This window comes from Musca autumnalis, unplaced genomic scaffold (genome assembly GCF_047663935.1).
Source record: "Musca autumnalis isolate F117 unplaced genomic scaffold, ASM4766393v1 scaffold_3, whole genome shotgun sequence".
NCBI lineage: Eukaryota > Metazoa > Arthropoda > Insecta > Diptera > Muscidae > Musca > Musca autumnalis.
The window spans coordinates 23,203,909-23,219,113 of record NW_027411866.1 but is presented as its reverse complement, the minus strand read 5'-3'; the positions used below and the strand labels follow the sequence as shown (position 1 = coordinate 23,219,113).

At 38.0% G+C, this 15,205-nt stretch overlaps 1 protein-coding gene across 1 annotated transcript in view; it reads left to right on the top strand.

The window, feature by feature from the left end:
• The window catches only part of LOC141400124 (uncharacterized), a 227,186-nt gene that overhangs the window by 194,731 nt on the left and 17,250 nt on the right, over positions 1 to 15,205 (top strand). The window contains exons 3-4 of the mRNA XM_073979569.1: positions 1,451 to 1,919; positions 1,989 to 2,221. Coding sequence (XP_073835670.1) covers positions 1,451 to 1,919; positions 1,989 to 2,221 — 702 coding nt within the window. The remainder of the gene's footprint in view (positions 1 to 1,450; positions 1,920 to 1,988; positions 2,222 to 15,205) is intronic.

The following is a 15,205-nucleotide window of genomic DNA, read 5'->3' as shown; positions in this document are numbered from 1 at the left end:
TCTATAGAAAAAAATTCGCGGGACCCTTGGGTCCAAGTTTTTTCTATAGAAAAAAATTCGCGGGACCCTTGGGTCCAAGTTTTTTCTATAGAAAAAAATTCGCGGGACCCTTGGGTCCAAGTTTTTTCTATAGAAAAAAATTCGCGGGACCCTTGGGTCCAAGTTTTTTCTATAGAAAAAAATTCGCGGGACCCTTGGGTCCAAGTTTTTTCTATAGAAAAAAATTCGCGGGACCCTTGGGTCCAAGTTTTTTCTATAGAAAAAAATTCGCGGGACCCTTGGGTCCAAGTTTTTTCTATAGAAAAAAATTCGCGGGACCCTTGGGTCCAAGTTTTTTCTATAGAAAAAAATTCGCGGGACCCTTGGGTCCAAGTTTTTTCTATAGAAAAAAATTCGCGGGACACTTGGGTCCAAGTTTTTTCTATAGAAAAAAATTCGCGGGACACTTGGGTCCAAGTTTTTTCTATAGAAAAAAATTCGCGGGACACTTGGGTCCAAGTTTTTTCTATAGAAAAAAATTCGCGGGACCCTTGGGTCCAAGTTTTTACTATAGAAAAAAATTCGCTGGACCCTTGGGTCCAAGTTTTTACTATAGAAAAAAATTCGCTGGACCCTTGGGTCCAAGTTTTTACTATAGAAAAAAATTCGCTGGACCCTTGGGTCCAAGTTTTTACTATAGAAAAAAATTCGCGGGACCCTTGGGTCCAAGTTTTTTCTATAGAAAAAAATTCGCGGGACCCTTGGGTCCAAGTTTTTTCTATAGAAAAAAATTCGCGGGACCCTTGGGTCCAAGTTTTTTCTATAGAAAAAAATTCGCGGGACCCTTGGGTCCAAGTTTTTTCTATAGAAAAAAATTCGCGGGACCACCGGTCCAAGTTTTTTCTATAGAAAAATTTCGCCAGACCACCGGTCCAAGTTTTTTCTATAGACAAAAATCGCGAGACCTTTGGTTTTTTCTAGAGACATTTTTTTGAGCCCCGCTGCGTATAACTAATGACAGCACCCATACGACACCTAAGTCTCATGGCAAGCATTAGTCGTGACAACATTAGAAACCTTGTATTTGGCCTCTTTTAAATGGTTTATGCTTAGCAACACATGTACCAAATAATATTACACATACGCCATTTTCTTTATTGAAAACAACTATTTATCTCAATAAATAAGTCCTGGATATTTTCCCTCTGAACCTATCCTTGGAATTTACATCATTTATTATGGAAGACTGACAGACAACCTGAAAGAATCGCTTACCAAAACATTCCTTATATTTTTAAATTGATATCATTAATATCAATCATACGCCCTGTAGGACCTCACCTTAAGCCAGATGCTGAAAGAGAGAAAGAGACAGCGCAGAAGGGAAACAAATCATCATCGTTAATGTCATCATATTTTATATACTTTAATACTGACATCATGTTCTATCATTACATACTCTCTGTTGCAGGTTCTTTTATATTTTTAACAATTGAAAGTGAAGATGCTACTCTGCTGCAACAACAAAGGACCCTGGCCTCGACCAAAAGGAATATTGTGCCACACAAACAATCACATAGCCAACAACAAGTGCCGGTGGGGAGTGGTGGTGCTGCCGCCAGCAGCAATGGACCAACAATGGGAATCAACTCAAATAACAACAACAATTTATATCACACACAACAGCAGCAACAACAACAACAACATGCGGGCAATGGTACAATGAATGCAGCCGGTTCATCTTATACAGGATCATCATCACCTTCCCAAATGATGGAGGGTGTCATATCATTGAATAACAATGATTTCAGTTATGGTGATGACTTCACACCTCAGTACGCCTTATCGCCGGACACTTATGATGTACGACAAAAGACCATAGAAAATATCTGGGATATAACCGTATCCTTGAACATTTTATACAAGGAGAATTGGACAAAGTGAGTAACACAATGGTGGCCATAAAATTGTAGTCGTAAATGTGTCTTTTTTCTTCTTCTTCTCCATAGATTGGCAGCTTTGGAAATTGCTAAATTTCAGGACCAATTAATTAAGAGACTGAATGAAGATGCCATGTTGCAATTATCGCATGACACCGATGTTAATGGCCAAACACCGGCAACCGAAGCTGTACTCCTATTTCATCAGCATGGCTTGTCACCGCATCATCTGCATCATCATCATCATGAATGGAATTTTGCCAGGGCCTTTTTGTACTCGTTAACAGTACTAACCACAATTGGTAAGTTGAGAAATGCCCGACTTTCTCTCCTATTCCCCTCTCGAGGGAAGGATTGGCAAATGTTTCTAACGATGAAGAAAATTGAATTGAAATATAGTTGAAGAAAATTGTTTTTAAATGAAGTGGAACAAGGTAATATGTGACAAGATTCTAGGAAGAATCTGGAGTGTTAGGAGGATATTAAATATTGTGGTAAATGAATGAAAAGAAATGAGGAAAAATGCTTTTGGAAGCAGAGAAAATTCTTTAAAATTCCTTTAAGAGCAAGGTAGCGACAAATATGCCTCAACTATTTGTAGAGGGAAATCCGTCATAAAGCCAATCGGAAACTTTCTAAAACATCTTTAGATTTTTTTCTACAGAAAAAACTTTTCCTATAGAAATAACTTGGACCCAAGGGTCCGGGCGAATTTTTTTCTATAGAAAATACTAGGACCCAAGGCCGGCGAATTTTTTTTTATAGAAAAACTAGGACAAATGGGTCCCGTCGAATTTTTTTCTAGAGAAAAAATTTGGACCCAAGGGTCCCGTCGAATTTTTTTCTATAGACAAAATTTGGACCCAAGGGTCCCGTCGAATTTTTTTCTATAGAAAAAATTTGGACCCAAGGGTCCTGTCGAATTTTTTTCTATAGAAAAAACTTGAACCCAAGGGTCCCGTCGAATTTTTTTCTATAGAAAAAACTTGAACCCAAGGGTCCCGTCGAATTTTTTTCTATAGAAAAAACTTGAACCCAAGGGTCCCGGCGAATATTTTTCTATAGAAAAAACTTGGACCCAAGGGTCCCGTCGATTTTTTTTTCTATAGAAAAAACTTGGACCCAAGTATCCCGGATCCGGGTGAATTTTTTTCTATAGAAAAAACTTGGACCCAAGGATCCCGGCGAATTTTTTTTTATAGAAAAAACATGGACCCAAGGGTCCAGCGCGAATTTGTTTTCTATAGAAAAAAATTGGAACTGGATTCCGCTGATATTTTTTTATAAAAAAAACTTGGTCCTGGATTCTGTCGATTTTTTCTAGAGAAAAAATTTTGTCCCGAGGGTCCGGGGAAGTTTTTCCTATAGAAAAAACTTGGACCTTTTTTCTATAGAAAACATTTTTACCTAGGTTCCGGCAAGAAATTCAACAAATTAATGAGTCTCTGGCCCGACCTCTGGTCTCACTCTCCGAATTGACCAGAAGCTACAACGAATAAAATGGGTAAAAGGGTACGTATAACTAATGACAGCACTTATACATACGTCTCCTAAGCCCTCATGGCCTAGCGATACAAATTGAGAAATTTAGTGAAAAATTCTTAAGAAATCAGTTCAGGGCCACATTTTTAGGATATATTGTTGAAAAAATTCCTATGTCACAGACTCCTTAAATTTTTTATTCGTCCTCTTTAATCTGTGGCCCTACGAGGGGCAAATAAGGCAATCCATGATCCATGATTATGGACGGCCCGAAAAAATGTCTGTAGAAAATCTATTGACGTACGTCGATTTAAATAACCATATATGTATAGTTGTCTAAAGACAATCTATGGTCTTACGGAGGTCCGAAAAGTTTCCTTTTTACAACCCATGGATCTGTAAACCATCTATGGCCCTATAGAGGTCCAATCCATATTTCTTTTGAAAATCTATAGAGTCTATAGTTGTCTAAGAACAATCTATGGTCTTACGGAGGTCCGAAAAGTTTCCTGGATACAACCCATGGATCTGTAAACCATCTATGGCCCTATAGAGGTCCAAACCATATTTCTTTTGAAAATCTATGGACCTACATGGCCCAAATAGTTCAAATATTTGTCTATAGACAATCTATGGCTGTATAGAAGGTCGAATAATCTTTTTTAGACAATCCATTGCCCTACAGAGACCAAAAAAATTTACATAGATATTCAGTGGCACTATGGCAGGTCAAGTAATTTTCTATACAAAATCTGTTGGCCTACAGACAGTCTATACCGTCATTCGGGTCAAAAAAAATCGATGGCTCTATGAAAATGTATCTATAGAAAATCTATCGCATTACAGACAATTTATGGCCTTCATGCAGGTACAAAAAAATCAATACTTACTTACTTAGTTGGCCATTACAGAACATTTGTTCCATAGACCGAACTAAGAAAAGATCTCCATTCCTCTCTGTTTTTCGCTTGACTTTTTGGAATACCGCGCCTTTCCATTTCTTCATCCACTTGTACGCTCCATCGAAGCTTAGGCCTGCCGATTCTGCGTGCACCGCCATGTGGTATGTATTCATACGCCTTTTTAGCGGGTTCATCATCGCTCATTCTCATGATATGGCCTAGCCAACGCAATCGTTGCATCTCGATACGTTTAACTATATGCATGTCTTTGTATAGCTTATATAGCTCGTGGTTCATACGACGTCGATATTCACCGTCAACGCAAATCGGCCCGTAGATCTTTCGAAGAATTTTCCTCTCGAACACACCAAGCACTGCCTTATCTGCTTGCGCAAGTACCTATGCTTCGGAGCAATACATTAGCACGGGTAGTATCAGCGTTTTGTATAGTGTTATTTTTGTTTGACGAGATGTGGCTTTGTTTTTAAATTGCTTACTTAATCCATAGTAGCATCTGTTGGCCAATACAATTCTTCTTCTTATTTCACAACTGATGTTGTTTGTTGTGTTTATGCCAGTGCCGAGGTAGACGAAGTCTTTAACTACCTCAAAATTGTAGGTACCAACTTCCACTGTTGGTCCGAGCTCTATGGACGCTTTGCGCGTCGACACCATCAATTTGGTCTTTTCGCCGTTTACCGCCAGACCCACTTTCGCAGATTCTGCTTCGACCTTCATAAAGGTATCAGTTACTTCCTTTACTGATCGTCCCATGATGTCTATGTCATCAGCATAAGCAAGTAACATGTGGCTATTGGTGTAAATTGTGCCATTTATTTTGACATTTGCATCTCGTATTACCTTTTCCAGCAAAATGTTGAATAGGTCACACGAAAGGCTGTCACCTTGTCTGAAACCTCTTTTGGTACAAAATTCTTCGGAGAGGTTCTTTCCAATTTTAACTGAGGACCTAGTATCAGTTAAAGTCATCTTACAAAGCCGGATGAGCTTTGCGGGGATACCAAATTCAGACATTGCATGGAATACCTTTGATCGGAGTGGACTGTCGAATGCTGCTTTATAATCGACAAAAAGGTGATATGTGTCGATCTGCATCTCTTGGGTCTTCTCTAGGATTTGCAGCAGGCTAAATATCTGGTCAATGGTGGACTTGCCAGGTCTAAAGCCACATTGGTATGGTCCAATTATTTCGTTGACCATGGGCTTTAGTCGTTCGCACAATATCCCTGACACTATCTTATAGGCAATAGGGAGAAGACTTATGCCCCTATAGTTGGAGCATACAGTCTTATCTCCTTTCTTGTGGACGGGACATAGGATGCTCAGGTTCCAATCGTCGGGTACGCGTTCTTCCTGCCAGATAGTGCTGACTAGCTGATGCATACACCTTATCAGCGCATCGCCTACGGTTTTAAACAGCTCGGCTGGTAAGCCATCGGCTCCTGCTGCTTTATTATTCTTCAGCCGGTTGATTGCTGCTTTTACCTCATCTTGACCGGGCGGTATACATTCTATACCATCTTCTGGGATTGGATCTGTGGCATCATCGTCTTCGTTACTATTGGATACCAGCAGATTGGAGAAATGTTCCTTCCATATCCTGAGCACGCTATCTGTATCTGTTACCAGATTACCTTGCTGGTCTCTGCAGGAGGATGTGCCTGTACCAAAGCCATCTGTTTGATGTTTCACTCTTTGGTAAAATTTTCGGACTTCATTCTGGCTCCTGTACATCTCGATTTTTTCACACTCCCGTTTTTCCATTTCTCTCTTTTTCTTGCGGAAAAGACGTTTCTCAAAAAAATCAATGGCTTTATGAAAAATTTTCTATAGACAATCGTTGGCCTTACAAACGCAAAAAACTTTGTCTGTAGACAAACTTTGATCTGTAGACCATTTATGGCCCTATAGAGGTCCAACCAATATTTCAGACAAAATATATAGCCCTACAGAGACCCAAAAGGTTGTACCTAGACATTCAATGGCCCTATGGTAGTCAAACAATTTTCTATACGTAATCTATAGGTCTACGGAAGCCTAGCAAGTTGTCTATAGACAATCTGTAGCCCCACGGAGGGCCAAAAAATTTTATATACACAATCTAAGGCCAAAAATTGTCCGTTGACAATCTATACCCCTGTGTAAGTCCAAAAATCCTTGGCTTTACGATATGTTGTCTATAGACTGTCCTATGAGTAAAAAAAATTATCTACAGACAATCTATTGCCTTACAAAGAACCAAAACGTTGTTCATAGGCCCCGCGGAGGATCATAAAATAATCTATAAACAGTATGCGCCCCCACGTATTGCCTACGGAGAACAAGCAAAATTTTCTATGTTTATAAATTGTGTATTTAACGAGATATCAGGTTTTCTAATAGGTTGCGTATGCTTACTGTCACCAATCATACGCCACGTGGTGTCTATTAGAAATTCTGATTTATTTCGGGTTCTTATGTGAATTTGTTAGCTTTATGGATGGCAGAAAAATTTCTATAGACAATCTTTGGCTCTATGGTGTATAAAAAAATAGTCTGTAAATAATTTTTTAACCCTGCGTCGGTCCAATAAGTTCGTTGCAGGCTATATGGCCATATAAAGGGACAAGAAGGTGTCTGTAAACAAATCACGAAGGACCACAAAGTATCTGTAGATAATCTATGGCCTTAAGGAGTAGACTGGAGGCAATCGGTGGTCCTACAATGAGTCAATAAATTGTCTATACTCAATCTATGGCCTTACAAAGACCCAAAAGCATTGGTCATATACTCTATATGACCTACGGATGATCATTAAATCATCTATAAACAATATGTGGGCCTATGTCGAACCTACGGACTTTTCTATGTTAATAAATTGGGTACTTAACGAGATTTTACGTTTTCTAATAGGTTGAGTATGATCGCTGTCACCAATCATACGCCACGTGTTATCTATTAGCAATTCTGATTTATTTCCGGTTCTTATATGAATTTTTTGGCTTTATGGAAACCAGAAAATTTTGTAAAGACAGGCTATGGCTCTAGGGAGTACCTACAAATAGTCTGTAAATATTGTTTAACCCAGCGTGGACCCAATTATTTCTTTGCAGGCTATATATGGCCTTACAAAGGGACAACAAGGTGTCTGTTGACAAGTTGTGGTCCCATTAAGGGCTACAAAGTGTCTGCAAACAATCTATGGCCTTATGGAGTAGACTGTAGGCAATCTTTGGCCCTACGATGAGTCAATAAATTGTCTATAGACAATTTATGGACTTACAAAGACCCAAAACGTGGGTAATATACTATATATGGTCCTACGGAGGGTCATGTATAAACAATATGTGACCCCACACAATGCCTACGGAGGACAAAAAAATGTCTATGTTAATAATTTGGGTATTTAACGAGACTTTACGTTTTCTAATAGATTGCGTATGATTGGTGCCAGCAGTATATAACGAAAATCTGATTTCTTTCTGGTTCGTTTATGAATTTGTTGTCTAAAGACGGTCTATGGCCCTATGGAGGACCAACAGATTGGTCATCGATGTGATCATCTAATACCCTGAAAACAAATTCTCACATCCCAAAGTCTTTAGAATCTTTGTTCTTCATTTCCTTTTGTATCTCTCCTTTCAAACCAAATGTATGTGAAATACTATTTTTATTAAATTATTAATAATCATACGCTTCCCGAATAAATTGCTTAAACATGATTGGAAATAAGTAACTATAACTTAAATCCCATAACTATAGACCCAAAAACTTAATAACCATGCCTATTTATTGAATTTTTCGTTTCGTCAGTCTATGGCCCTATGGATGACCAACAGATTGGTCATCTATGTGTGTTTATAGATCATCTAAGACCCAATGTAGGGGCATACAATTGTCTACACAAAATCTATTCTTCAAAGCAAATTTTCACATCCCAAAATCCTCACATCCTTTGTTCTTCCTTTCCACTGGCATTTGTCTCTCTCCTTTCAAACCACATTTATGTGAAATACTATTTTGGCCCAATTATTAATAATCATACGCTCCATTGCACGGCTATTATTACATATTCTACGCTCCCCGAGTAAATTGTTTAAAGATGATTGGAAATAAGTAACTATTAAATTAAATCCCATAACTATAGACCCAGAAACTTAATAACCATGCCTATTTATTGAGTCTTTCGTTTCGTTTTATATTTAGTAGGGCAATAATGGCCAAATCCCTTTCATGATGATAACCCGGTCAATAATGGCAGAAATCAGCAGAAGATTAAATAAAGAAAAATAAGCAAAGAAACATGTGGAACATTGCAAATTTGTGTTGCTAAGCTGTAAAACCACCACCACCCCTAACCTGGGCACCTTCTGTGACAATAGCAATCACAGCAAGTCCTTTGCACAATTTTACATTCAAATTTTTTCTCTTTTATTCTTCTCATTTTTTTGGTGAAATGGAAAAATGGGACAAACGAAAGGAAATCCCCCAAATGAAATCAAACACAATGGGAAAGCGTTTTAATAAGCATTCTATCCCAAAGCTCGGGGGAGAGGGCAAGAATTGAGATAATATTTGTAAAAGGCTGCTGTGATTTGCCACCCACTTCCACTGAAGCAATACAAATTTGTCAATAGCTCTTACACAAATACATTCTCAAATACAAAACGTCTTATCAATAGCTATCAACTTCCGTTTCCTTCTTATGAAATGAAATCTACCATTCGTTTGGACACAATAGGCTTAGGGTCTGTGAGTGAAGCTCCTGATACAACACGCGTTCAAATATGTCCTTTACAATGTGCAGTTATTGTAAAGCTACCAGACTCAATTGTGTCTATATCAATGTGAGAGTATATAGTGGCTGTTTGTAGGCTGTTTTCTAGTACCACTCTGCCCCACACAGAAACACTTTCAACCCAAAATGAAATCGTTGCCTTCTTTGGAATTCAATAAAGAACGAAAAAATAAACGAAAGCATTTTCCAAACATCATTGATGTCTTTTGTTCGATACTATTTTAAGGAAGTCTATTTGTATGCGCCTGCCATTCCCATTTGGTTGGAGGTGGAGGCACTGTTGTTAAAATCACTGAAAGCATTTTTATTTTTCTGCCAAGATCAGCAATTTAAAAAGAACTAGAGAGGTGCGGGGAAACAAATTTACATTTTCGATTTCAAGCAAATATTCCCATATTGTTGGGAGTAGCAGCAGGAAAGCTAAGATAGAAAAAACAACTTGGAAACATATCTTGGTTATGTTTACACAACATTTCCGGTCCCTGACAAGAATAAGTAACAACCATAAAGTCATGATAGCAATAATGATGGTGGCAGTGGCCTATCATTCCCAATTTCTTCGTTTTTTTGGCTAAGGGATTTAAAGGATGCAATCATGAAGTCCTTTATGGGACAACAATAAAATTGGGGGGAAATGAGTAAAAGTTATCTGTAACTGAGAACTCGATAATTGGGGTTATATTTTTATTTGAATTGTAAAAAATGTTACAGGAGTATGTGGAATTTTATTTGTTAAAACATTTTATTTTATTCATATGCCCCTTGGAGGTTTCTATTACGAAGAAAAGTTAACATTTTCAGTAATTAAGAAAGTTTTTTGCGTTTGTCCAATAGGTGGCGTATATGTGCTGTCACCAATTATACGCCCCATGTCACCCATAAGGAAACGTCGTTGACTTCAAAAGCTTTTGTGGGATTGTTGGCTCTAAGGAGTCCGCAAAATTGTATAAAACATGTCTAAAAAAATTATCGCGCTACAAGGGGTCCTGAAGTAACAAAAGTTTGTCTATAGTGAATTTATGGCCCTACAGAGGTCAAGAAGTTTTTCTTAAAAAATATATCATCCGTGGAGAGTTTTTAGACAATACATGGCCATACGAAGTCTATAGGGAATATATGTCCTTGTGGAGTCCAAAAATATTCTCCATAGGCCCTCCGGAGGGTCTATATGTTGTATATGGACAATATACAAGCCTATTGAGCGCCAAACAATTTTCTATAAATATTAGGGCCCAAGTAGTACCAAAAATTGGCCAACTCTGGCCAAAATTTTATCTTCATGCGATATACGACCATTAAAAAACAAGTTTATAGGCAATCCATAGCCCTACAGAGTACCCAAAATTTTTCTTAATTAAAAATATAAAGAGTTAAACAAGTTTTTACCTTTTATAATAGGTTGTGTACACATACTGTCGCCAATCATACGCACCATGGTGTCCACAAGGAAACTACATTGATTTCAGGAGCTTTTGTGAGATTGATGGTACCAAAGAGGACGCAAATTTGTCTAAAGACAGCCTATCGCTCTATGGAGGCCATATAAATGTCTCAAAACAATGTTTGGCCCTACAATAGGCTCCTAAAGTACAAAAAGGTTGTCTATAGACAATTTATAGCACTATGGAGGGCCAAGAAGATGCCATTAAACAAGCTATGGTCTATAGAGGGACAAAAAGTTTTCTTTGGACAATCTCTGGCCCTGTGGAGACCTATAAAGTTATTTATGGACAAGCTAGTGCCGTACAGAGGGACAAAAAGTGGAACATAAAAAGTCTTTGACCTTACGGAGGCTAATGAAGTAATACAGAATACAGGGCCATGTAGAGTTTAAATATATTCCCCATTAAACATATATATTCCCACGGAAGTTTGAAAACTTGCTATAAAAATCTATCGTAATGCGGAGTTTGAGAAAGTTGTCTGCAAACGACAGTACCGAGGGCTAAACAATTTTCTATAGACAATACTTTGCCTTATGGAGCCCAAAAAAGTTTTCTACAGGAAATCCATAACCCCAGAAAAGCAAAAAATATTATATTCATAGGACCTACGGCAATGCATGATCCTAAGGAGTACAAAAGAATTTTTCAACGTTAAAAATTTCGGAATTTAAACGAGTTTTTAACATTTTATATAAGGTTGCGTATACGTGCCGTCACCACTCATACGTTCCGTGGTACCAACAAAGAAATTTTATTGATTTCATGAGCATGTAGGAAATAGTTGACTCTATAGCTGTGGTCTCTCTGGAACGAAGGACTTCATAATTGCCTATTGACGACCTATGGCCCTATGGAGGCCATACAAACTGTCTAGAAGCAATCCGACCTACGGCAATCCATGATCCTAAGGAGTACAAACAAATTTTTCAACGTTAAAAATTTCGGGATTAAAACGAATTTTTAACGTTTTACAATAGGTTGCGTATACTTGGCGTCAGCAATCATACGTCCCGTTGTATCAACAATGACATTAGATTGATTTTATGAGCATGTAGGAAATAGTTGACTCTATAGATGTAGTCTCTCTAGAACCAACGACTTCATAATTGCCCAATGACGACCTATGGCCCTATGGAAGCCATACAAACGGTATACAAACAATTTACGGTCTTACGGGGCCCAACAAATGATCTGTGTTCCACCGTGTGGTCATAAATTGCCTTGAAACAACTTTCTAGGTCCCAGTAGGCCAACAAATTTTGTATATGAAGTTGCTCGGTCGCCCATACGACCATAAATTGCCGATAGAAAACTTATTTACCCTACGGCAAACCAGCTACACGTCAAAAGGCAATATGTGGTTTTACGACGGCCTATCGAGTTGTCTATGGTCAATCGATGGGTATATAGATTATCTGTGGCCCTGTGGAGGGCCCAAAAATAAGCCACTAGACAAGTTGTAGTCCGAAAAGTAGTACGAGGGACCAGCATGTTGTCTAAAAACAATCCAAGGCCGTACGGAGGCCCAAAAGGTTATCTGTAGACTATCTATTCTACCACAGACTATCAATAGACAAACTATTGCTCCATAGATAATCTATGGAGGTCCAACCAAGTTTCTATAGAAAGTCATTGGGCCTACGGTGCTCTAAAAATTGTCTATAGGCAATCTATGGCCTTATGGAGACCGAAAAAGCTGTCTATGGACAATTTAAGTCCCTTAAGTGTTGTTATAGACTATCTATGGCCTTAGGGAGGCCAAAAAAGCTGTATTGCTGGCAATTTATGGCCGTATGGATGTCCGAGCAACTTTTGGCCCTACAATGGTAGAAAACAAAGTTTCAATATGTTGTCTATAGCCAATGAAGGGCGAAACAATTTTCTATTTCAAATCTACTGGCCTACAGGACCAAAATTTGTCTATAGACAAAATATTACCTTACGGATGAACAACTAGTGTTCCATAGACAAGCCATAGACCTACGGTGACCAAAAAAAGTTGTCTTTAAACAAATAATGGTCATTTTGAGATCCGAACAATTTTCTGTACCAAATCAATTGGCCTACGGGGACCTTAGAAGTTGGCTATAGACAAAATAAATAAGGATCTACAAGTTGTGTAAAGGAAACATAAAACCTGTGGACTTACGGAGCCCCTAAAAATGGTCTGAAGTTAAAAAGTTTTCTGCAGATAATCTATGGGCCTACGGAGGACCAATAACTTGTTTGTACAGAATGTATGCTCCAAGGGAGGGCCAAGAAGCTGCCTATAAAAAATCTTGTCCTAATAGGAAGCCATAAAGTCGTCAATAGAAAAACTATGCCCCGTAGAATTTCAGAAACTTATCTGCAGACGTTATACGGCCCTATGGAAGGCCAATAGAAAAACTGACAAACTACACCCCCATAGAATTTCATAAATTTATCTACAGACCAAAGTTGTTTTTGGGCAATATATTAACCTACTGTGAAATATTCGGTATACTATATATAGCCCTACAGGGGGCGAAACAATTTGCTATAACAAATTCATGGCCCTAGAAAGGCCTAAAAAGCTAAGATAGAAAAAAACAACTTGGAAACATATCTTGGTTATGTTTACACAACATTCCCGGTCCCTGACAAGAATAAGTAACAACCATAAAGTCATGATAGCAATAATGATGGTGGCAGTGGCCTATCATTCCCAATTTCTTCGTTTTTTTGGCTAAGGGATTTAAAGGATGCAATCATGAAGTCCTTTATGGGACAACAATAAAATTGGGGGGAAATGAGTAAAAGTTATCTGTAACTGAGAACTCGATAATTGGGGTTATATTTTTATTTGAATTGTAAAAAATGTTACAGGAGTATGTGGAATTTTATTTGTTAAAACATTTTATTTTATTCATATGCCCCTTGGAGGTTTCTATTACGAAGAAAAGTTAACATTTTCAGTAATTAAGAAAGTTTTTTGCGTTTGTCCAATAGGTGGCGTATATGTGCTGTCACCAATTATACGCCCCATGTCACCCATAAGGAAACGTCGTTGACTTCAAAAGCTTTTGTGGGATTGTTGGCTCTAAGGAGTCCGCAAAATTGTATAAAACATGTCTAAAAAAATTATCGCGCTACAAGGGGTCCTGAAGTAACAAAAGTTTGTCTATAGTGAATTTATGGCCCTACAGAGGTCAAGAAGTTTTTCTTAAAAAATATATCATCCGTGGAGAGTTTTTAGACAATACATGGCCATACGAAGTCTATAGGGAATATATGTCCTTGTGGAGTCCAAAAATATTCTCCATAGGCCCTCCGGAGGGTCTATATGTTGTATATGGACAATATACAAGCCTATTGAGCGCCAAACAATTTTCTATAAATATTAGGGCCCAAGTAGTACCAAAAATTGGCCAACTCTGGCCAAAATTTTATCTTCATGCGATATACGACCATTAAAAAACAAGTTTATAGGCAATCCATAGCCCTACAGAGTACCCAAAATTTTTCTTAATTAAAAATATAAAGAGTTAAACAAGTTTTTACCTTTTATAATAGGTTGTGTACACATACTGTCGCCAATCATACGCACCATGGTGTCCACAAGGAAACTACATTGATTTCAGGAGCTTTTGTGAGATTGATGGTACCAAAGAGGACGCAAATTTGTCTAAAGACAGCCTATCGCTCTATGGAGGCCATATAAATGTCTCAAAACAATGTTTGGCCCTACAATAGGCTCCTAAAGTACAAAAAGGTTGTCTATAGACAATTTATAGCACTATGGAGGGCCAAGAAGATGCCATTAAACAAGCTATGGTCTATAGAGGGACAAAAAGTTTTCTTTGGACAATCTCTGGCCCTGTGGAGACCTATAAAGTTATTTATGGACAAGCTAGTGCCGTACAGAGGGACAAAAAGTGGAACATAAAAAGTCTTTGACCTTACGGAGGCTAATGAAGTAATACAGAATACAGGGCCATGTAGAGTTTAAATATATTCCCCATTAAACATATATATTCCCACGGAAGTTTGAAAACTTGCTATAAAAATCTATCGTAATGCGGAGTTTGAGAAAGTTGTCTGCAAACGACAGTACCGAGGGCTAAACAATTTTCTATAGACAATACTTTGCCTTATGGAGCCCAAAAAAGTTTTCTACAGGAAATCCATAACCCCAGAAAAGCAAAAAATATTATATTCATAGGACCTACGGCAATGCATGATCCTAAGGAGTACAAAAGAATTTTTCAACGTTAAAAATTTCGGAATTTAAACGAGTTTTTAACATTTTATATAAGGTTGCGTATACGTGCCGTCACCACTCATACGTTCCGTGGTACCAACAAAGAAATTTTATTGATTTCATGAGCATGTAGGAAATAGTTGACTCTATAGCTGTGGTCTCTCTGGAACGAAGGACTTCATAATTGCCTATTGACGACCTATGGCCCTATGGAGGCCATACAAACTGTCTAGAAGCAATCCGACCTACGGCAATCCATGATCCTAAGGAGTACAAACAAATTTTTCAACGTTAAAAATTTCGGGATTAAAACGAATTTTTAACGTTTTACAATAGGTTGCGTATACTTGGCGTCAGCAATCATACGTCCCGTTGTATCAACAATGACATTAGATTGATTTTATGAGCATGTAGGAAATAGTTGACTCTATAGATGT